Source organism: Desmodus rotundus, chromosome 3, assembly GCF_022682495.2.
Source record: "Desmodus rotundus isolate HL8 chromosome 3, HLdesRot8A.1, whole genome shotgun sequence".
Lineage (NCBI taxonomy): Eukaryota > Metazoa > Chordata > Mammalia > Chiroptera > Phyllostomidae > Desmodus > Desmodus rotundus.
Genome location: NC_071389.1, coordinates 177287757 through 177313215, shown reverse-complemented (window position 1 = coordinate 177313215; position 25459 = coordinate 177287757). Strand labels below are relative to the sequence as shown.

General features: G+C 36.9%; 1 protein-coding gene across 1 annotated transcript in view; it reads right to left on the bottom strand.

Moving 5' to 3' along the window:
• The window catches only part of LRP6 (LDL receptor related protein 6), a 144415-nt gene that overhangs the window by 79269 nt on the left and 39687 nt on the right, over window positions 1-25459 (bottom strand). Inside the window, exon 3 of the mRNA XM_024575799.4 lies at window positions 13391-13588. Coding sequence (XP_024431567.1) covers window positions 13391-13588 — 198 coding nt within the window. The remainder of the gene's footprint in view (window positions 1-13390; window positions 13589-25459) is intronic.

Below are 25459 nucleotides of genomic sequence, written 5' to 3'. Positions count from 1 at the left end.
AACCTGAACTTGAGAACCTGACTTTCGTTATTAGGAATTAGAATTTTCCACAGAGGGCTTTTATATATTCCTCCTAGTTTTTAAAGTTAATTATTTTTCTTCAGTGTCTGTGAAGACAGGTTAAAAGAGTAGATGTACAGCCTTGAGACTTAGGTTGAAGTCAACTAGTCATATACGTGCGCTGTATTTCTGAGCTCTATTCTGTCCCACTGAGCTCTGTCTACTCTTAGATTTGGTACCTCACTGCTTTAATTATTCCAACCTTATGGTGTGTCTTGCAATCACACAGAAAGCTGTCATATGTTTTTGTCATCTTACAAAATGAATTATTTTAATTTTTTTTTTACGTATACCCACAATACTTCCTTTGGGAGTCTTTGTTGAAACTGTGTTGAGTCTATAGACTAGTTTAAGGAAACTGCCATCCTCACAATACATCGATAATTTTTTTCTTAAAAGATAAATACTGTAGTTTTCCCCCTGTTGCAAATGGAGAAAAAGTCTCTATTTTATCTCACAAAACACACGAGAGTCTTAAAAGTCATGTACTTTCTGCAGGGATAGTGTTTAGGAGGCACAATTAATTCACGTTAGGAAATGCATATGAGAGCCTTGAATTATCTGTGCCCAGAAACAAACAATTGATACACTTAAACTATCTTCCATAGCTTATATGAAAGATTGTTTGGAACAAGATATACAAATATAGAATAATTAAGTATATACTATAAATTCCTGTTGTTTCTTTCTTAAGGAAATGGGGCAGAAATGAATCTTTGAAGTTCATCATGGAAATTGTATAGTTCATGTGAGTTTTCAATTAAGAAAAAAAAAGGCTTAAAACAGCAACTATACAGCTTTTCCTAGATTTCTTTGGAGAATTTAACATATCTAAGATTATGGGTATTGTTCTGTAAGGCCAACAGCTGATCCATTAGCTTACCCCTTCCAAGACCAGTTTGTATACTTAAACTGTTTGAATGGCATTTTGGCAAATGCACTGGTATTCATCTCAAAACGAATTCAGAAAGTGTGGAAGTTTAAGGACAAGTCCATTACTACTGGAAGAGTGGACAAAAAGCTCACGCCTTGCTGACAAATGATCGAAAGTACTGTATTCATAAAGAACAGCACAAATTATTATTCTATAATAAAGAGTACCATGTGAGACACACTTACTAAATATCTAATAAGTGTGGTACTGTGCCCTGTTACATGCTCTTATCAAACACAAAAGTTAAAATGGTAATGTTTAAAGAAAGACCATTTAAGGGATATAGAGTTTATATCTTCCCTGGGTATTCTAAGATCGATCCTTATTTTAAGGGCAAGATCAGCATTTTTTAGTAACAGTAGCTTTGTAGAATTACCTTTACTAAATTAAGCCCCCCAATTTTAAACAAAGATCAACATGAAAAAGTAATATGAAATTCACACACACACAAAAATTGCAAATACCCAATATAACACTAATGATTCCACATGAAAAATTCTTCTTAAATTTAATATGATGAACACCTTCTCTTGAAAAGAACTCTTAATTAAGTTTCCACCTTTCCAATTGTGTTTGCTGGTAACTCATTTTACTCTAGCTGCTGAAAAGCACACAGGTAACTTATCTTTAGATTCTTACTACAAAATAAAGCAAATACAGAAAAAAAGTCAAACAAGATGAATATATAACTTAATGAGTTACTATAGGGCAAACCCTGTAACCTTCACCGAGATCAAGAAAGAATGTTGCCAAGAACATCAGAAGGCCTTTCACGGACCCTGCCCACGTCCCTCCCTCCCCACAACAGTAACCATTATTTTGACTTTATAGTAGTCACTACCTTACCTTTCTTGATAGTTTTATTACCCGAGTGTGCATCCGCAGAAAAACAATTTAGTCTCAGCCACCTGTTTCTTTCATTTGCTATGTATTTTAAGTCTCTCTCTTCTGTTAAGGCCTTTTTTTAAGAGCAGTTTTAATTTCACAGCAAAATTGAGGAGAAGGTAAAGAAATTTCCCACATATCCTCAGACCCCAAACATGTACAGTCTTCACCCTTATCAACATCCCCACCAGAGTGGCACTTTTGTTACAACTTGAGAACCTATTCTGTCCCATCATAATTACCCAAAGTCCATAGATTACCTTAGGTATCACTCTTGGTGCTGCACATTCTATGAATTTAGACGAATGAATAAATAAATCCATCATTATAGCATCAAAGAGTATTTTCACTGCCCTAAAAATCCTCTGTACTTTGCTTATTCATTCCTCCCTCCACTACCTTTTCAGTCTCTTTTAATCTACAGGTTCCCTCATGACTTTTTACAGTTGATCTGTTGAAGGACCTGGGATATCTGGACTTGTACGTCCAGATCTGCTGATATACACTCATGTTACATTTCAATATGTCTCATGTTAATCCTGCATGGGCAAGGGCAGCAGAATTAATATATCCGATAATTACTCACTTACCAAAAAAACTCTGAACAAACAGTAATTAATACTTACACAGCAATGTAGTTACTATAGAATTTAACACATTTTTTGCATGTAGTTCTTGTATTCTCACTTTAACTTTTATAGTGGTACTTTATCTATGTTATCTGAACATATACTCATTATGTATTATACACTCTCAGTTTTAACCATACTTTAGTTTTCATAATATAAGAAATCACATCTTTGAGTTCTGGCCAAGATGGAGGCGTAGGTAGAAAACCTTCGCTTCCTCGCACAACCAAAAGGAGAAAAACAGCCAATCTAAAATCAATAAACAACCAGAAGTGCCAGACAATCAAACTGCATGGAACTCCAACAACTACGGAATTAAAGAAACAAACAGAACAACCAGACTGGTAAGGTGGCGGAGAGAGAGAAACCAAGGCAGCGCCTCAGCGCAGCAAGGAGGTTTGCCCTGCCTAGAATACCGAAGGCCCTGCCCCCTTACAGCTTATCAGGGGCCCCAAGCAAAGAAATAGGGCCAAAATGAAAGAACAGAGCAAAACCTCAGAAAGAGAGCTAAGCAAGGAGGATATAGCCAACCTATGTGATGGAGAATTTAAAGCCCTGGTAATCAAAATGCTCACAGAACTGATCAAGCTTGGTCGAAAAATGAAAGAACAAACGAAAGGTACCCAGAATGAAATAAAGAAAAATATTCAGGGAACCAACAGTGACAGGAAGGAAACCAGGACTCAAAGCAATGATTTGGAACAAAAGGAAGAAATAAACATTCATCCAGAACAGAATGAAGAAACAAGAATCCAAAAAAATGAAGAGAGGCCGAGGAATCTCTCTAGGACAACCTGAAACGTTCCAATATCCAAATTATAGGGGTGCCAGAAGGAGAAGAACAGCTAGAAGTTGAGAACTTATTTGAATAAGTAATAAAGGAAAACTTCCCCAATCTGGCAAAAGAATTAGACTTTCAGGAAGTCCAGGAAGCCCAGAGAGTCCCAAAGAAGTTGGACCCAAACAGGAACACACCAAGGCACATCATCATTAAGTTATCCAAGATTAAAGGCAAAGAGACAATCTTAAAAGCAGCAAAAGGAAAGCAAAGAGTTACCGACAAAGGAGTGCCCGTAAGACTATCAGCTGATTTATCAAAAGAAACCTTACAGGCAAGAAGGGGCTGGAAAGAAATATTTGAAGTCATGAAAGGCAAGGACCTACATCCAAGATTACTCTTATCAGCAAATCTATCATTTAGAGTGGAAGGGCAGATAAAGTGCTTCCCAGAGAAGGTCAAGTTAAAGGAGTTCATCATCACCAAGCCATTATTATATGAAATGTTAAAGGGAATTATCTAAGAAAAGGAAGATCAAAAATATAAACAGTAAAATGATAACAAACTCACAACTATCAACAAATGAACCTAAAAAAATAAAAGAAAGAAAAACAATGAAAACAAAAATTAAGCAAACAACTAGAACAGGAACAGAATCAGAGAAACGGAGATCACATGGAGGGTTTTCAGTGGGGACAGGGAGGAATAGTGGGGAAAAGGTACAGGGAAGAAGAGGCATAATTGGTAAATATTAAATAGATGGGGAGAGATCAAAAATGGTATAGGAAACAGAGAACTCAAAAAACTTATATGTACAACCCATGGACATGAACTAAGGGCGGGGGAATGCCAGAGGGCTGGAAGGTACACGGTAGAGGGGGGACAAAAGGGGGAAAATTAGGAAAACTATAATAGCATAATCAATAAAATTTTTAAAAATTAAAAAATTTTTAAAAAGAACTTATATTTTTAATGCTCTTCATCAAGGCTTCTTTTGATATCTCACTCATCATTTGGTTGTCTAAAGCTCAGTCACTAGTACATTTTGAGGACTGAGTCTAGGATTTTTTGACTTGTTACATGTTGATAATATTGTCTATTGCTTAATATTGAGAAAGTCAGTTTTGCTGGATAAAAATCATTGGCTTACATTTTCTTACTTGTAGTACTATAAAAACACTAATTCCATTTAATACTGACAGGGAGTGTTGCTGGGAGAAAGTCTGATACTAACCTAGTTTCCTTTTCAAGTCATTTACCTTATTTAGAGGCCCCGAGATGTATTTTCTCTTTCTACAGAGTAATTTTATTAGAATAGATCTTGATGCTTTTTGCTCTGGCTTATGTTCTCAGGCACACAGTGTTCTCTTTCTCTCTGTAGTTTTCAAATCTTCTTTTAAGAGACTTTTCGAGAATTACAGTTTTTCCGATTTGTTCCGTTCCCGTGCTTTGGTTATCTTCCTAAAAGCCTTCCATCTGTGCCGTTTCCTGTTTGCCCATCTTCCTTATTTGTGACTCTCAAATCCTTTTTATCTTTTCACATTCTTGTTGGTCTTTACATTTTTCTTCCTTTTCAAACTCTATTTTAAAGATCTTTTCTGTTTATTCACTTTTGTGCTCCTGCTGGCTTAGCTATCTTCTTTGAAATGACCTGTCTTTTATTTATACTTTCCAAGATTCTGTCATCTCATTTCTGAGTTTTCTAATTTTAATTCATATTGGCTTTTGACACGTTAACACTGGTGTGTCAATTACTGATAATGCATTTTAAAATGGAGGTTTGATCTGTTCTATGATCATATCTTACTAGGGAGTTTCCTATCAAGGCATTATTCTGTTCATCATTGTTTTTTTTCCTTCAGCTCTACTGAGGTATAATTCACAAATAAGATTGAAAGACACCGAGGTGTATATAGTGAGAAGATATACATACATATTGTGAAAGGATTCCCCCATGTAGTTAAAACATCACATTTCACAAATTTTCTTTTCATTTTTCTTTTTCGGGTTTTTTTTTTAAAAACCTCACTGAGGACATGCTTATTGAGAGGGAGAAAGAGAGGGAGAGAAACATCGATGTGAGAGAGAAACAATGACTGGCTGCCATTTGTACACGTGCCAACTAGGAACTGAACCTGCAACCTTGGCATGTGCTCTGACGGGAATCAAACCCGTGACCTTACAGTTTACAGGAGGGCTCTCCAACCAACTGAGCCACACCAGCTAGCAGGGGTGTCCAACCTTTTGGTGTCTGTGGACCACACTAGAAGAAAAGTTGTCTTGGGCCACACAGTAAATACATTGCAACATGTAATCACAAAAAAATATCTCATAATGTTTTAAGTAAATTTACGATTTTGTGTTGAGCCTCATTCATAGCCATCCTGGGATGTATGTGGCCCATGTGCCGAAAGTTGGACACCCGTGGTAGAGCTTTTGGTGGGGAGGGGAGGGGAGGTGTCGGTGAGAACACTTAAGTTCGACTCTCTTAAGAAACGTGAATTACATAAAGCAGTTATCCACTATAGTCACAATGTTATACACAGGTGGGCAAAACATAGGTTCGTAATAATAAATAATACAATAATTAGTAAAATTGTGTACTCAAAACTGTAAACCTACTTTTGCCCACTTCTGTATATTAAATACTCAGACCTTTTAATCTTATAGCTAAAAGCTTAAACACTTTTAGCAACCTCTCTCTGTTTCCCCCACAACCTAGCCCTTGACAACAAATTTTCTTCTCTTTGTTTTTAGGAGTTCGACCTTTCTTTTCCTGTTAGGATTCCACACATACTGGATATCATATAGTCTATGTCTTTATCTGACTCTTTTCAACGAGCATAATGCCTTCAAGGTCCATTCAGGCTGTCACAGATAGCGGGATGTCCTTCCTCCTTACGGCTGAAACACATTCCACATCTCCATCCATTCATCCACTGACAGAAACTTAGGTTGTTTCTGTGTAGTACTGGCTATTGGGAACAATGCTGTTATAACATGAGAGAGCATATTATTTCCTCACAACCCTGTTCTCATTTCCTTTGGATATATACCCAGAAGGGGGATTACTGAATCATGTAGTAGTAATATTTTTACTATTTCGAGGAGCCTCCATACTGTTTTATAACCGGGATACACCAATATACAATCCCACCAACAGGGCAAAAGGTTTCTTTTTTCAGCACATCCTCACAAATATTTATTTCTTGTCTTTTTGATTGTGGAAATTCTGACACAGTGAGGTATGAGATAGCTCACTGTGGTTTTGATTTGTATTTCTCTGATGATTGGTGATGAAAAGCACCTTTTCACTCACTTTTTGGCTGGATGTAAGTCTTTCTTGAAAAAAAAGTCTACTCAGTTCCTCTGACCATTTTTTAAAGACATAGTTTATCTATTTTACTATTGAGTTATATGATTTCTTTATATATTTTGGATATTAGCACCTTATCAAACATATAATTTATAAATATTTCCTCCCACTCCACAGGATGCTTTTTCATTCTGTTGGTTTCCTTGCTGAGCTAAAGCTTTTTATTTTGATGTAATAATCTCACTTGTTTACTTTTGCTTTTACTTCTGGTGTCAAATCCAAAAACATCACTACCAATACCAACATCAAGAAGCTTTTTTCTCTATACCTTCTTATAGGAGTTCCAGGGTCTCAGGTCTTAAATTTAAGTATTTAACCCACTTAAATGTTGATTTTTTTGTGTACGGTATCAGATACTAGTCCAGTTTCATTCTCTTGCACGTGGCTGTCCAATTTTCTAAACGTCATTTATTGAAGATACTATCCTTTCCTCAATCTATATTCTTGGCTTAATTTTGTACATTAATCGATCATATAGGCATGGGCTTATTTCTAGGCTCACCATTGTTGCATTGATTTGTGTGATTTATGCCAATACCACACTATTTTGATTATAACAGCTTTGGAATATAGTTTGAAATTAGGTAGTATGGTGCCTCCAGCTTTGTTCTTCTTTATCAAGATTGCTTTGACTACTCAGGGCACTTCATGGTTCCATACAAATTTTACGACCATTTGTTCTATTACTGTGAAAAATACCATTGGAATTTTAATAGGTTTCTGTTTTTCATTGCCATGAGATCTACAAAAGGAATCAACTGCAGCAGGGTTCAGCTCAAACTGAGCAGTCAGATTCACCCATCTCTCAGGTTTTACCGGACAGAAGTCTATTTGCATACTTTAAAAGCTGCTGTCTAATGGTCAGGCTTCTAGTTTAGCAGGTATCTAGAAGCTGACTTGTAATCCTTCCTTGAGATCAAGGAAGCCAGCAGACACAACCTCCACTCTCTGGCTCACTCCAAACCTCCTATCTCCACAGATTCAGCTTGTACACACATCCAGTACCCCAGCTTTTGTCCATCCCGCCCAAGGGATGGACCCCCGGATAACCTGTCTCCGAAAGCCAACAAGGACATACACAAGTTCCACAGGACTATAGCGAATAATGAAACAGTCTTAACGGATACAAGAGCAACCCCTTCTGCAGCTATGTACTCAGGTTCAACACAGAGGGAGCAGGTAAAAAGCCCATCTCCGAATTTCTCCCTGGAAAGGTCCTAACTATATATTTTCCCAGATGCTGCCCAGGAGTCCCGCTTCCAATCAGCCTTCATTTAGGTGCTGACTATAATCCTCCACTTTGAAATGCATGACAAATATTGGCACAACCTCAACTCCTAGGAAACAGCCGCTGAGAACAAATAAGGCAATTTAGACAATCACAAAGTCTGAGAGACAACCAGTTGCTCCGGACAGGCTGATTGCTAAGTTTCATCTCCTACATAAGATCATTCCATTAATATTGGAAGTGGTGGCTGTTTTACTTAATGCGCAGAAATCAACACACAGAGTCAAGGAAAATAAGGAAACAATGGAATATGTTCCAAACAACAACAAAAGAGATAAAATTGTAGAAACAGATCTTAATTAAAGAGATACATGGTTTCCTTGACAAAATATTCAAAATAACGTCATAAAGATGCACACTGAGGTCAGGAGAACAACACATGAACAAAGTAAAAATTTCAAGAGAGGCAAAAAAGAGTAAGAAAGTACCACACAGAAAGATCACAGAGCCGAAAAATATAACTGAATTATAATAGAAGGGTACAGAGCACACTAGAGCAAAGAGAAGGAAGGACCCGCAAACTCAGAGACGAGGCAGTGAATGTTATACAATCAGAGAGGTAAAAGAAAAGTGAAGACAGCTCAAGGGCCTTATGGGAGATCCTAAAGTGGACTATCGATGGCTCACATGATAAGGGTTCCACAGGGACAGTATAGAGAGAAGGGGGCAGAAAGATTACTGGAAGGAAATGGCTAAAAATGTCCCTAAACTGATGGGGGAAAAAATAGACATCCAGTACCCAGAAATTTCCAAAAATAATAAATTCAAAAGGACACACACCAAGACACACTATCCTATGTCAAAAATCAAAGAGAATCTTTAAATCATCAAGAGAAAACCAACTTATTTCACACAAAGGAACTCCCAAGACTATCAGCAGACTTTTTAGCAGAAATGTTGCAGATCAGGAAGGAACAGCATAATATAGTCAAAAGTGCTAGAAAAAAACCCCTGCCAAACAATACCATAAGTCCTCACTTAAAACATCACTGAAAGGTTCTGCTGACGTATAATGAAACCAATTTTACCACAGGCTAATTGATATAAACAAGAGTTAAGCCCTGGCTGGTGTGGCTCAGTGGACTGAGCCTGAGAACTGAAAGGTCTATGGTTCAATTCCCAGTCAGGGCACATGTCTGGGTTCCAGGCCAGGTCCCCAGTTGGGGATGTGTAAGAGGCAGCCAATTGATGTTTCTCCCCCTCTCTTCCTCCTGCCCTTCCCTCTCTCTAAAAATAAACGAAAAATCTTTTTTAAAAAAATCACAACAACAAGAAAACAAGAGTTAACTTCCCATGGCATCTCATTAACATTGTAATGAAACCACACTGAATGAAACATTATTCAAGGACTTGCTGTACTCTACCCAGCAAATCTGTCCTTCAGAATGTAAGAAAAGACACTTTTCCAGACAAGCAAAGCTGAAGGAATTCATCACCATTAACTATATCAGCCTTACAAGAAACATTAAAGGAACTTCTTCAAGCTGAAAAAAAGAACACTAGTAACGGGAAAACATATGAATAAACTACCTTTGGTCCATTGTATGTGCTTGCTTCCTCTGTCGAATATTAATTAACTATAAAAGTATGGGTTTATTTCTGGGTTCTCTATTCAGTTCCATTGATCTATGTGCCTGTTTTTATTCCAGTACCATGCTGTTTTGATTACTGTGGTCTTATAATACAGTTTGATATTATGTGGTGTGATTCCTCCAACTTTGTTCTTTCTCAGGTTCTCTGTTGCTATGCAGGGTCTTTTGTGGTTCTGTATAAATATTTGAAATTTGTTTTTGTTCTGTGAAACACATCATTGGAATCTTGAAAGGAACTGCACTGAATCTATAGATTGCTTTGGACAGCATGGACGTGGGCTAACAACAGTTTAGTGGGAAAATTGGACAGATACGTGCAGAAAAATGAAACTAGACCACCTTCTTACAGCACACACAAGAATAAATTCAAAATGAATTAAAGACTTAAATGTTAGACCCAAAACCACAAAAATCATAAAAGAAAACATAGGAGTAAAATCTTAGACATTGCTGTAGCAATATTTTATCTGATATGTCTCCTCAGACAAGGGAAACAAAAGAAAAACAAATGGGACTCCACCAAACTAAAAAAGTTTTTGCACAGCAAAGGAAACCATCAACAAAATAAAAAGACAACCCACAGAATGGAAGAACATACTCACTGATACACGGGATAAGGGGTTAACATCCAAAATTTATAAAGAACTTTCAAAACTCAACACCAAAAAAACCCAATTAAAAAATGGGCAAAAGACCTGAATAGACACTTCTCTAAAGAGGACATAAAGATGGCCAATAGACATATGAACGTCACTAATCATCAGAGAAATGCAAACTGAAACCACTACAAGATACTATCTCACACCTGCCAGAATGGTTACCATCAATAAATCAATAAACAAGTGCTGGCGAGGATGAGGAGAAAGGGGAACTCTTGCACTGTTGGTGGAAATGCAGACTGGTACAGCCACTGTGGAAAAGCAGTATGGAGATACCTTAAAAAATGAAAAACGGATCTGCCTTTTGACCTAGCAATCTCACTTCTGGGAATATATCCGAAGAAACCCAGAACACTTATTCAAAAGAACATAAGCACACTATGTTTACTGCAGTTTTATTTACAATCACCAAGACATGGAATTAGCCCAAGTGTCCATCAGTGGATGAGTGGATAAAACAACTATGGGACATTTACACAATAGAATACTACTTGGCCATAAAAAGGAAAAAAAATTTTATCCTTTGCGACAATATGGATGGACCTGGAGAACACTGTACTAAATGAAATAAGCCAGTCAGAGAAAAACAAGTACAATACCATATGATTTCACTCCTATGTGGAATCTAATGAACAAACTGAACTAACAAGCAAAACAGAGTCAGACTCATAAATAGAGAGCAGGATGACAGCTATGGGATGGGGAGGTGGTTAGGGGGTGGGGGGGTCACACAAAAGGATAAAGGACTCATGGACAACGGTGTGGTGATTGCTGGGGGGGAGGGTTTAAGGGGGCTAAATGGTATTGGGAGAAAAATATAATTAAAAATTTTAAAAAGAAAACATTGGAAAGTTTAAATCTCACTGGTAAAGAAAGATATATGGTTGAATTCAGAATACTCTGATGTAATAGTGGTGGGTAAATGACTTACAAATCTAGTATTTATAAATGTTAAAAGATAAGAGTAGTAAAAACAACTACACGGTTAAAGGCAAATTAGTAAAAATAACTACAATGTGTTCATGAATATACAAGGAAAAAGATGTAAATTGTGACATCAGAAACACTAACGTGGGGGGAGAGTAAAAATGTAGAGCTTAAGTATACATTCAAAGTTAAGGTGTTGTTAGCTTAAAATGCTGCTATAGATAAGATGTTCTTTATAATAACCTTAAATGGGATTTCACCTTGATACTTGTTTCTCATGATTATGTAAAATGAGTTTTACTGAAATTTCATAAGAAAGGTTCAAGCTAGTTTACTAACTTTACAGAATTCAGTCTTCTGTTGTTTTCATGTAATATTAAAAACTATGGTAGCTTCTTTTGTAAGATCTCCCAGCTGTTCTTCTGTCCATATTTATCTGAACGTTCTCTTTCCTTCCCCTTAATTTCCCCTATTCTTCTCAATTTTGATGATACCATTCTATTCAATTTTGTTCTACTTAGTGAGGTACGCTGTTCTGGAAGAGAACTCTAGCAGGCCATTTCAAGAATTCTCTGGAGCCAGACTGCTCTATCCTTTTCTGTCTTTACCATGGACACACTGTGTACTTGCCTGATATTGGAGTGGGCAACCCCCACGCTCTCATTTCAGCTGCTGCTCTTAATTTAGTCCACCACATTGTCTAGCAAAGAGCTGAGGCTATTTTGGAGGTCTCCTGCATTTAAGCTCAATGGAACACCTCATACGTATTCTCTCACCCTCTCTCATTCTTTCTCCCCCTCCTCCTCCCTCCCTCTCTCTCGCTCTCCTTACTCTTGCACAGGTAGTAACACTACGGAGGTCTTGCACCTGTTAGTGGTCTGCCCCTACTTTCTTTTATTTCTGGAAGCTTGAGATTAGTTTTATGGTATGTTTTTAGATTTGCTATGTAGTTTCATTAGTTTTTGTGTGGGTATCCCAAGGAAGTCAAGAAACTTATGACATGGCCATATTCAATTCCTAGTGTGCCTCTCAAAGTCAAATTTGAAGTTAAACACAACAATTATGTTATTATGTGTATCATATACTTATTACTTTTTTGACATTTATTTCTAATTATTTTTCCACCATCTTGGTGTAGGTCATTTCATTCATTTTTGAAACAAGGCCCAAAATACACTATTCCATCACTACAAAAAGTTTATTCTAACAAACTCTTTAAAAAATTTTTCTGGTTTTCAATTCTTTTAAATGCTTCCTGATTCATCACTCAGATAACTTAAAATGCCTATCCTTTGAAAAATTCTTTCAACTCTACATAATGCTCTCTAGGTTCCTGTTGGAGTCTTAGAATAAGACCACTAGAAATCCAAATAATCACTCAAACACAATATCATAAATAGTGTCTTTAAAAATCTGAATATGATCTGCGCAGAAATTCCATGTTTATGTATCGTAACTGTCTTCCTTGAATACGGGGGTATACATGCAGTAGGTTCTGTCCCAGCCCAGGAAGCAGCAAGCCACAGCCCACTGGCTCACTATACATGCCGTAAACAAAGTTTTACAAGAACACAGCTGTGCCCATTCCCTTACATATTATCTGTAACTGCCCTCACACCACAACAGCAGAGGTAAGTAGTTGCAACAGAGGTCATAAACGACCCACAAAGCCTAAGATATTTACTATCTGGCCCTTTTCAGAAAAAGTTTGCCAACCACTGTCCTAACCTAGAGATTTACCAAATAAATTTCCATAAGCAGTAACAAGGGGTCCTATGGGTAATTCTGAGTAGGATGACTCTTTCTTGTCTTGGGTGTCCAGCACATCACAGAAAGTTAGCATCCCTGGCCCCTGAGAAACTAAAATGCTAGGAGCGCTCCCAGTCCTCATGCTAAACAAAATGCCCCACACATTTCCAAACACTCTTGGAGAGAGTACAAGTCCTATCTCTGGTTGAGAACCACTGAAGAAGTAAATTAGCTCAGAGTAAAGAAAAAGAAAATATAGTTCATAAATTCTAAATGCTATCAACATAGGTGAGAAATACAGTTATCTCTTTTTTAAAATTTTTTATTGTTGTTCGATTACATATTTACCTTTTAAAAGCAAACTGAAAGTGTGTTTCCTCTCCTTTGACACTTAGTAAGAAATACACTAATTTCTTCTTTAAAAAAATTAGGCTTTAAAATTTTATTACTAATTCAAGATACGTGGTGTTTAATTCTTAAAGTTTAAAAATGAATCTGTAAGGTCAATCTTACCGATCTGTTCCATCCAGATTTGATTTGTGGATAAAATTAAGTTTTGCATCTGCCCAATAAAGTTTCCGTTCTTCATAATCCAAAGTCAGTCCATTTGGCCAGTAAATTTCAGTGTTTATTATAATGAAGCGACTTGAACCATCCATTCCAGCACGTTCTATCTTTGGTACTTCTCCCCAGTCTGTCCAGTATATGAATCTAAAAATCATATAAACAATAAACCAATGGTATAAGCAGGTTAACAGCAAAGTATCAATATTTCATAATTATCACTATTATATAAAGAAAACTCAGGAACACTAAAGTTAAAACACTAGAAATTATCAAAATTTTAATCATCTACCTGGTAATAACTGATTGAGACAAGGATCATATAGGATGCAAAAAACATTAGATCAAAGCTTTTTGGAAGAAGGACATTTACACTATCTCAATCTAACTCCCCATAGATTGATTATTAATGACAAAGGGGAAAATGGTAACTTTAGAGAAAATAAGCTTGGTGGACACCACCTTAACCACATCATTTACGTTAACATCATTAGTAAGTGAAGAAACAGGCATCATATACGCAATGCACAGGAAGGGCATACCATCTTTTATGTAGATCTCTTAAACAACGTTCCTGCCAAAAAATGCAAAACCTGAATGAATTTATGAAGAAACAGAACCAAAATGAGGAGCATTCTGAAAACAACCAGCCTTTGAAAATACCAATGTCCTGAAAGTCAAAGAGAGTAATTTCCACTGGAGGAGATGAGAGGAAAATACAGAAACACGGTAACTTCATTAAGTGCATGATTCCAGACTGATCAGTTGGGGAAAATGCTATAAAGATACTATTGGGAAACCTGTTAGAATTTTATGGACTGTCAAAATCCCCATATAATAGAAAAATGTACTAAAGTTAATTTTCTAAATATGATCATTGTACTATGCTTAGAGTATACAGAATTTAATTGTGCTATTTTTGCTTCTACAGATTTGAATTTTTACAAAATAAAAAAAAATGGATATCTTAATAGCTTCATTCCAGAGGGTGGATATTTTTTTCTTCATTGAAAGGTAAAGCTCTTAATATGTTATATATCAATTAAAAACATTTTTTTTAAGTTAAATGAGGTGCTATGAACTAGATGTGAGGTATTCAAAAAATGTGTTTAAATGCAATTGAAATTCCGGTATAACTTTTACTCAAAAAACTGGTGGGATGGTGATATTGTAATGATTCCACTTATGCACATTAATATTTCATATAAAGTATTTACTCAAATGAAGGGAGAAGAATATCAGGTGGGGAAAAATATATTTTTTAGTTATAAGGCATTGTGTTAACTAACAGCCTTTCTCACACATTATCTTATGTAAGCCTTACAGCAATATTATGAAATATTACCTCCATCACCTTATTTCAGATGAAAAGACTTAGAAAAGTTAACACGTTGCTCAAAGCCACACAGCTAATAAATGCAGAACAGAAATTCAAAACTGTATTCCTCAGATTCTAACACTTAAGCCACGGGTCAGAACCTTATTTGTAAAGAATAAAAGGTAAAGTGCTCCCTAAATTAAGGATAACGATTGGATAATGTCCAGAATGAGGGGAAGGAGAATGATTAGATTCACGTAAGGTTAAAAAAAAAAAAAAAAAAAACTATATAAGAAGGCAATTTTAGACCATGTTAGAATTTTTTATTCTTAGAGCATTATAACGGTACTGGAGGACTTTTGAAACTGGAGGTGAAATGACCAGCTTGGAGTGGCGGGGGCTGGCTACAGTGTGAAGAAAAACTCAAAGAAATATGAAAAGCATAGAAAGGCCAGAGCTCCCAAAATGAATCTGTGAAGGACTTCAGCAAATCATCTCTCCTAAAACCAATGAAAAACAGGAAAAGATTTTCAAACATAACTAAAGTCTCTGAAAACTGATCAAATGATATACAACAAAATGAGAAGCACTTATTCAAGAAAATCTACCAAATCTCAGGTAAGAAATAGAGTATCTCAGCTAGGTTACTGGCATCACCATCCACAACACTGCTGGGTTTGTGGCACAGAAGTTCTACCCTGAGCAGGCACAGCAGGCCATAACGACTGGCAGCTAACTGGCCCTGAAAGATGGGCCTAAATACCCTGAATTTATTTGAAACACTGAACAAAAAAATCTGTGCCTAGGAATATTGACAAAAACAAGAGTGCTCTCTCAGTGGCAAACAATCCCAGAAACACTGGCTGAGGAAGGCAACAAAATGGCACACCAGACAGAAATTTAGCAAGGAGATCCTGGGAAAGAGACAACTAAAGAGGGCCCTCTGAAGTGCACACTCATCCTTGTTGGTCAGGAAGGCTGTGTGCATGCACAAGGCCGCTCCAGCTCAAGAGACACCAGAGAGAACCCTTGAAAATCAGTCTCTGGCTGAATGTGGGACAAACATTGAACCTTCTAAAATTTGAAAACATTCCCCAAACCACAAACAGATTCAAAGAAAAATGATGAAACCCTTACTGGCTTAAGACATTTAGGTAATCAATCACTAGCAGACCACTAAAATATAGTGATCCAGGGGCAAACCCTAGAAAGTCAGGCATAAAAAAATTTTTAAAGAAAAAAATAGTAGCCTTCCAGGAAGAGGAAAATTTCCTTCAAATATTTTCTTTTGAAAGTCCAAATTGTGGCCTTCCCTTTTTGCACCTTGTCGGGGAAGCAGTCTCTGGACTACTTTCCTTGTTTTGTTTTTGGCTGTCCTTTACAAGATCTAAAATTTTAGAGTGAAAAAAAAAAAGTTGAGCAGTAACTTCAGAAGCAGACAGTGAGAGGGAAATACATTCAAAAGAATGAATGGGGCAAGTCATTAAATAAACAAACGCACACAAAAATAGCAAAGTGACAAACCAGGGAGACCTCAGAATCCATATATGCTATAAGGACATCAATTACCTGTCTGATATATTACAGGAATTCCCAAATTATTTTCTAAGAAGAATCTTGTCCTTGAGAAATGTCTCAGTTCACTTCTCCAGCTCGCCTTACCTACTTTTACTGAACTGCACTTTGCCCTGATGCTGCAGGGACAAATGCCAAAGAAATCTGTCACTGTGGATATTATATAGGTGTTGTTCATTACATTATATAGCAGCTTCTCTACAAAGACTAACGGGGCAGAAATTGGTTTCATTATCAGGAGTAAAGATGATTTCGCAGCAAATGGCATTTACCTAAGGAACATTTGCTCTTATAATTGGTATGCTTTAGACTCGCTTAGATTATTCCTAATCTAAGATTAAACCCATTCCAGTTACAAGATTTTTATTTCTATTAACTCTCGTCTTTTATACCCGCCATTACACCTCATTCCATCTTTCAATATTAGAAAGGGGAAAAAAATACAAACAACATTCGAATCATGGCAAAGATACCCACAAATCCTATGGCCATTCATTCACAAAATGTCATGGATATCTGGCATTTTAGCATGGCTATCTAGCATCTAAACTAACTTCCTATGCATGGAGAATCCTCCACTTTATAAGGCAGAACCAGTTTCTGAAACTAAAGAAATCGAAAATACCAGGGATTTACCTTCAAACCCTCCACTGCAATTGGGACAAGGGCAGTAAGATCTGGGTTTTCCTCTCTGACAAACCAAGAAAAGGAGGTGGAGATGGAAGGAAACAAAGGTGGCAGTAGCAGCAACAAGGACCATAAGCAACCCATTCCGGTGAGGCTGGGGTGATAGCAAGGGCTAAATAAATCCATTTTGAATTAGTTCATCCTTCTCGAACCCATCCAGTTTTACAAGAATGCACGACAGCAGTTTTAGGAGTATTTGTTGCCTCGGGCCATTGAGAGAATACAAATAGTGGTGAATATACCACCGAACAGTGGTGCCTTCACCGCCCCAGGTCTGTGGTACGATTTGGAGTACTGTTCCTCGCTACAGATTCTAAGCCTCATCCTTCTATCATTTAGGAAAGTCTATGAGTAACCCAATATATGCTTTAAAAACACTTTGTTTTTTTAATAAAGGGATTTCTATTGCTTAAAACTATGAGCACCAACACATATTTTAGATCCAAACAGCATCCCAAAGTGTTACTTTAAAAGTGTAAACAAAGTCACTTCAACTCTTTGCCAACAACAGCTTGTACCTTAGAACTCCCCCCACCCCCACAATCTTACAATCGGCATGGTTCACGTCTCTCCCCTCCTCTCATTAAGGGCCAAAGTCAACATGCATCAGAATGACTGGCAGAAAACTATCAGGCAAATCACATCCTGAACCACTGCTCTGTACACTTACCCAAAACAGTAACTGATGAAAACTGATATAAAGAGAACAATTTGTGACAGATTTGATACTTAGGTCAACATAAACAATGAAACAATAGGTGCGAAAGAAAACCAACTGAACTGTCTGCTTTATCCACACCTTTGTAACTTCAAAACCCAATAATCATCCCTACATAATGACCGTGAGATAACCAGTTCTTAAATATTCAGAAACTAGCATTGTACATGTCATTAACAATTATGGTACGGTCTGAATGTCTACCCCTCCAAGAGAAACTCACTAAAAATATCAGTAACTTGGGTTCTTCCATCAGAGATTCTCATTAAGTTGGTCCAGACTAGGACGTGATATTGTCTAAAAGCTCCCCAAAGAATTCTAATGCACTCAGATGGGGTTTAGAACCAGTAAAAACAAATCTGACTTTCTCAAGCACCTGTTTATCCACAGCATTCAGTTTTTGTACAAGTAGCATTAATGTGTTTAACTCATTAACCAGCCGATCCTAAATATTAACTAATAATTAGTCCCAGGTGGCACTCAGTCCTTAAGGCATGTAAAACCGCATAAGGGAGCAAAGGTCCAAGTAAATTCCACTGACATAATAGACTTCTATATATTCTTCAAACATTTTTTAGTTTGACAAACGGAATTTTAAAAGTTCACAATTACTGCTTACATTTTACTAAGAGGAAATATACAAAGACCTGTAAGAATAAAAATGAATTTTCAAATTTTTTCTACAACTTTTCCAGCTTTTGACATCCACTTCTTTAAATAGGGGCAACCCTCACCTGAGATTTTATTTTGTTAATTCATTCAACACATCACACCTAACAGTCTTATTTTTCTTACAAGATATGAACAAACAGAATGTTACAATAAGCATCCTTTAAAATCTTTTGTCTGCAGTTTAGAAAATGTTGCCAAAACGGTAAAAGAGGGATTAGATTACCTAGGAATTTTCATCAAAATGTATACAATACAAATAGTATATATACAGTTGACCCTTGAACAACATGAATTTGAACTGGCAGGTTCACCTGCATGCAAAATTTTTTTAAAAAACTACTTAAGTAGAAAAATTACTGAAAAATTTGCATCAATGTTAGAAAAACCACACATAAACCATATGTGTAGAAATACTGAAAAACTTAGGAAATGTTAAGTATTCCATGTCATGACTACATAAAGTATATATACATAGGCACTAGTCTATTTTATCATTCATTGCCATAAAATAGGCACAAATCTATTATAAAAAGTTAAAATTATCAAAACACATACAACACTTAAAGCCTGTACACAGTACCATTCACAGTCAAGAGAAATGTAAACAAATGTGAAGATGCTGTATTGAATCCTAAGTGCATAAAATTAACTGTAGCACTTACTGCACTACTATAATAATTTTGTAGCCACCTCCTGATGCTATTGTGGTAAACTCAAGTGTCATGCTAGGTGACCCAAAATCCCATGTGACCCTAGTCATTTCTGAGTGAGCAGCTCATCTCTCCAGTAAATTGTGTATGAGCAAAAAAGTGATCTCCTGCAATTCTCGAGTATTTTTTCATCGTGTTTAGTGCCATACTGTAAACCCTGAGTAACGCCCATACGAAATACCACCAGCGATGCTGGAAGTGTCCCCAAGAGGCAGAGAAAAGTCATGACATTACAAGAAAAACTACGAATTGCGTGATGTGTACTGTAGATTGAGGTCTACAGCTACGGCTGCCTGACATTTTGAGATAAATGAATCCAGTATAAGAACTGTTGTAAAAGAAAGTTAAAAAAAAAACCATTTGTGAAGCTGTTGTTGCAGGAATGCCACCAGGTGTGAAAACCTTCCACATTTTGTGAAACACCTTTTTACCTCATATTGAAAGTGAAGCTTTTATGTGGGTGCAGGACTGCTGTAAGAAAGGCATACCTATAGAGTCTAATATGATTGGAGAAAAAGTGAAATCATTCTATGGCAACTTAAAGCAAAGTAAGAGGATCTAAAGCTAGAGCATTTAATGCCAGCAAAGGATGATTGATAATTTTTTTTGTTAGATAATTTTAAAAGAGGCTTGGCTTTAAAAATGTCAAGATAACAGCATGGTTTGATTAAAAAAATTTTGTTAGATAATTTTAGAAAGAGGTCTAGCTTTTAAAATGTCAAGATGACAGGAGAAGCACCTTCTGCCAATCAGAAAGAAGCAGTACACAAGTTCCCAGAGGTCATTAAGAAAATCATTGAGAAAGGATATCTGCCTGAACAGGTTTTTAATGCAAACAAAAGTACCCTATTCAGGTGGGCAAAGGGTGGGGGGAAGCCACAAAGAAGATTTATTGGTAAGGAAGATGAACGAGCACCAGGATGTATACAGGAAGAGAGAGCCTAACCCTACCGTTTTGTGCAAATGCAGTCAAGTTTAAGATCAGGGCTGCCCTTATCTGTGAATCTCCTAACCCTTGACCTGGAAGGAAAAAAAATAAACACCAGCTGCCAGTCTTTTGGTTGTACAACGTGAGGCCTGGACAATGGAAACTATTTTACTGCACTGGTTCCATCAACGCTTTGTCCCTGAAGTCAGGGACAAAGTTCTTTTTAAGTTCTTTTGATACTGGACAATGTCCCTGGCCACCTAGAATGCTGTGAGTTCACCAAACGCATCAAAGTGTTCTACTTAACCACAAACACATCTCTAGTTCACCCCCTAGTTTGTAAGGACTTCTAGGGCTCATTACACACAGTACTGGATGGAAAGGATTGCCAGTGCTATGGAAGAGAACCCAGACAGAATATCGTGAAAGTCTGGAAGGATTACATGGCTGCAGATGCCATTGTTATGATAGAAAAGGCTGTGAAAGACATCAAGCCTGAAACAATGAACTCCTGCTGGAGAAAACTGTGTCCAGATGTTGTGCATGACTTCACAAGAGTCACAATAGAGTCAACCAAGGAAATCATGAAAGAGATTGAGGATATGGCAAAGAAAAAAAAAGGGGGAGGGGTGAAGGGTTCCAAGACGTGAACTTTGGAGAAATTCAAGAGCTAACAGACACAACACCAGAGGAGTTAACAGAAGATGACCTGATGAAGATGAGTGCTTCCAGAAAACAAACTGCGATTAGACAATCTGGCAGAAAGATTCTGACTACTCAGGTTTGCTTCTTTTCTTTCTTTCTTTTTTTTTTTAAAGATGGCTTCTTTTGTCTTCTTTTCTGACATGGACCCTTCTGACATGGGCACTGACACTAAAGGAAATGGCAGGATTGTACCATACAAGAACATTTTTAGAGTAATGCAAAAGGAAAAGTCAGACAGAAACCATGAAGTATTTCCACAAGATTACACCAAGTGTGAGTGCCTCTCCTGTCTTTCCTTCTACCTCTTCTACCCCTGAAAAGCAATACCAACCCCTCTTCTTCCTCCTCCTAAGCCTATGCATTGTGAAGACGACGAGGAAGAGACCTTTATAACTCACTTCCATGTAATGAGTAGTGAATAATCATCATGCTATACAGTTAATACAGTTATCTGTTGATGTATATGTGTGTCTTCATGTGAAAATCCAGTAACTATATGGCAAGAACTGTACAAGACATTTTGTGTCATCATCATCATCATTGCCTAAGTATTTGTTGTATAGAACCATCATGGGCAAGACATGTATTGAAGTGGATAGCTGATCCTTACATAGGCATAGGTGAATGATACTTCATATCAAACTAATAATGTGTCCCTTTAACATAGGGCTTGGTAATGATGAACTCCTTTAACTTGACCTTATCTGAGAAGCACTTTATCTGCCCTTCCATTCTGAAAGCTTTGCTGGATACAGCAATCTTGGATGTAGGTCCTTGCCTTTCATGACTTAGAATATTCCTTTGTTGGGAACCGCCTGCCTGGTTTCAGAAGCTGTAACCTCCCATGGCTAAGGCTGAGTGAGAGACCCTGGGACCATAAGCCACCAAGGAGACAAAGCTTATCTTCCTGGTAGGGGTGCCACCTCTGCCCCTTTTTACTTCACCCTGATTGGCCCTGAGCAGATGATTGGTTAGCCAATGACAGGTAATATTCCTCAAGGGAGGGACGACCTAAGACAGGTACAGTCATAAAAGGGGCCCTCAGGGAAGGACTTGGGGGGCTATAGAAAAAGGGGGTGGTGGACCCTCGACCCTCAGCTTTGACATAGCCTGAGTCTTCATTCTGTCTGCAAGAAGTCTCCTAATCTCTTGGTTGCCTTACTTCCCCTGCCTGACTTAAGCCTGAAACAATGCTGGAGGCGGGTGCAATCCTGTGCTGGAAAGGACAGGTTCCCCAGGGCGATCAGGCCTAAGAAAAAATGCACAGGCCTAAGAAAGAATGCATAAAATCCTGTGAAACCTGCTTTGCTAATACCCTCAATTTAAATGATAAGGGTCCAAGCATGAAATGAGTTTGTTTCCCCAAAGTTTTATGGCCCTTTAGCTCTCTGACCCTGACTCTAAATAAGCCCTCATAGTTCTTTGAATGTTATCTATTGTTTGATCATTACTGCCTGACAATGACTGATGAGCTTTATGTATATGTCCTGTATTCCTATGCAAATAAACCCAATAAAAGCCCACTGATGAACAGGCTCCTGGCCCTTCTCCTTTGAGAGATCAGCCACCTTTCCCCCCCAAGCAGATCATGTTTTGGTAGACTTATTCTCATCCATGGCGGCTGGGGTAGGGGGCCCTGAGGATGGAGAGCCCCCCTCCCCCACTTCTTTCTAGCCCCTTCTTGACTATAAGGTTTCTTCTGAGAAATCAGCTGATACTCTTATGGGCACTCCTTTGTACGTAATTCTCTCCTTTCCTCTTGCAGCTTTTAAGATTCACTATGGACAGTAAAGTGACAACAAACTCATAAAATCAATAACTGAACCTAAAAACAAAAACTAAGAAAACAACTAGAACAAAAACAGAATCACAGAAATGGGAGATCACATGGAGGGTTATCAACGGGGAGGGAGAGGGGGAAGAACAGGGGAGGATGGGGGAAATGTACAGGGAATAAGAAGCATAATTGGTAGGTACAAAATAGGGGAGGTTAAGAATACTATAGGAAATGAAGAAGCCAAAGAACTATGTATGACCCATGGACATAAACTAAGGGTAGGGGGATGCTGGAGGGGGATAAATGGGAGGAAAAAAATGAAACTATAATAGCAATAATCAATAAAATATAATTAAAAAGTAAAGAAATACTGTATGCCATAAAAATTTTATAATGATTCACGCATTAGTGTATATGCTAGGCTACTGTGAAACAATCATATCAGTTACACTAGGCTACCATAAAGCTGTAATATTGCTGCTTCTTCATTAGCAGTGCATGAATCACTATACCTATAAATAAATATGAATATCTTTTCCACATCTTTTCATTTTTCATGTCATGTGAGCAATACATATAATACCTACAGTGCTTTTTTATCATGTAAGATGTAGGTACTGACAGATAATTCATCTTATAAACAAACAAATGAACCTATGGTATTGATAAATACAGCATAGTACCATAAGTATATTTTCCTTATGATTTTCTTAATAACATTTTCTTTTCTCTAGCATACTTTACTATACGAATACAGTAGTATATAACACATAGAACATTCAAAATACGTGTTAATCAACTGTTAACATTATCATTAAGGCTTCCAGTCAATAGCAGGCTTTTAGTACTTAAGTCTTTGGCGGGGAGTCAAAAGTTATATGCAGATTTTCAACTGCATGGGGTGTCAACACCTGTAACCCCTGCATTGTTCAAGGGTCAACTGTAGTCACTTTGACATTGTGTTACTTTGACACTGATCAACTTGCATCTTCCCTTGGTTATGCCAAAGTAAGTGTGAAAGAAATCACAAAACTAATTTTTTTTAATAATCATGGGTTTTTTGTTTTTTCCTTTTAACTAGGCACAGTCAATTAAGAGATCAATATTTTAAAAACTGTCGTGCCTTTAACAAAGCTGTATTACTCAAAAAGCAATGGATAAGTCTGAGTTTTCACCAAGAAGAAATGGTGTCTGAACATGCCTAAAAAACAAGCCATCACTTACTACCCTCCTTTTCAAATCAACATATATCAGTAGCAGAAAAAAGTGTGCAATCTTACAGTAGACAGACTCACCCCCAAAACCAAGCCTCTTTGTATGTGTGTGGGGGGGGGGGTGTAATTATGATTGTCAAAATTACTGACTCGGTTTCTGCCTGAGACTCCAAGAATCAGAGTAAAATAGATCTCCCTTCTTCTAATAAGGGTACTAATGTTAGAGCTACCTGGATACCATCGAAGACCAAAAGGCAAGAATAAGTTACCTTCAATTTCACATTGGGGTCATACACATCAAAAGAAAAAACTTCAAGGTAACCACAGAGGGGAAAAAAAAACCCAAAACAGTTATTTAAAACTTAAAGAACAAAAACAAAAAAAAACCTAGCATCAGAAAGTTACAACTTTATTCTTCAAAATTTTGACACATACAAACTATGAAAGTTCTCACATGAAAAGACAATATGAGAAGTCCTATACCTATCAAAGAAATTAAATTCATAATTTAAAACCTTACAATATTAAGAACTTAAGGTCTAGCTGGCTAAATTGGTAAATTCCACCAAATATTTGTAGGCTAATACCAATTACATACAAATTCTTCCAAAAAACAGAATAGGAAGGAACAGTAAATACCCAATGCATTCTGTGCAGCATTACTTTGATTCCAAAATCTGAAAATGACACTTCAAGAGAAAACAAAAACCCCTACAAACAAGTATCTTTCATGAACACAAATGCTAAAACCCTGAACAAAATTTCAGCAAACCAAATCCAAAAATATATAACAAAGTTAATACAACATGACTAAGTAGGGTTAATCCAGGAATGCAAGGCTGGTTCAATATTAGAAAATCAATGACATTCACCATAGCAACACACAAAAGAAGAAAAATCATGTATCATTTCAACACATACAGGAAGGCATTTGAAAAAACTTCACCATCAATTCACAATAAACACTCTCAGCAAACAAGAATAGAGGAGAACTTCCTTACCTTAATAATGTACATCTACAAAAGCACTTGCAGCTAACACCATAAATAATGATGGATGACTGAATGCTACTTGGAGTGTAAGGTAAGGATGTCTGCTCTCACCGTTCTGATTTAACATCCTAGTGGATGTGATAGCCAGTGGAGTAAGAGGGAGAAAAGAAAAAAGAGGAGCCAAGGTAAAAAGCACACAGACTATAAAATAAATAAATAAAACTGTCTCTATACACAGACATGGTTATTTATGTATGAAATCCAAAATCATCTACAAAAAGTTACTAGAACCAATACACAAGTTGATTAAGATCTCAAGATGTAAGGTTGACACAAAAATCAATTATATTCTACACAAAAGCAATGAACAATGAAAATTAAAAATTTTAATCAATATCATTTACAACAGAATTATAAAACAAGAAATATTTGGGTATAAATGTAGATAACACATGTGCAGGACCTGTATGCCAAAAACTACAAAACGCTAATGAAAGAAATCAAAGACCTAAATAAATGAAGAGTTAGATACCATGTTAATGGATGGAAAGGCTCAGTATAGGTAGTATATAAATTCTCCCAGAGTTAATGATTAGAATTCACAATCCTAATCAAAACCCAGCACGATTTAGTTAGAAACTGACAAGATGACACTAACATTCATTTGAAAAATCAAAGACTGGAGTTGTCAAAAACAATTTTGAAAATGAAAACAATCTCAG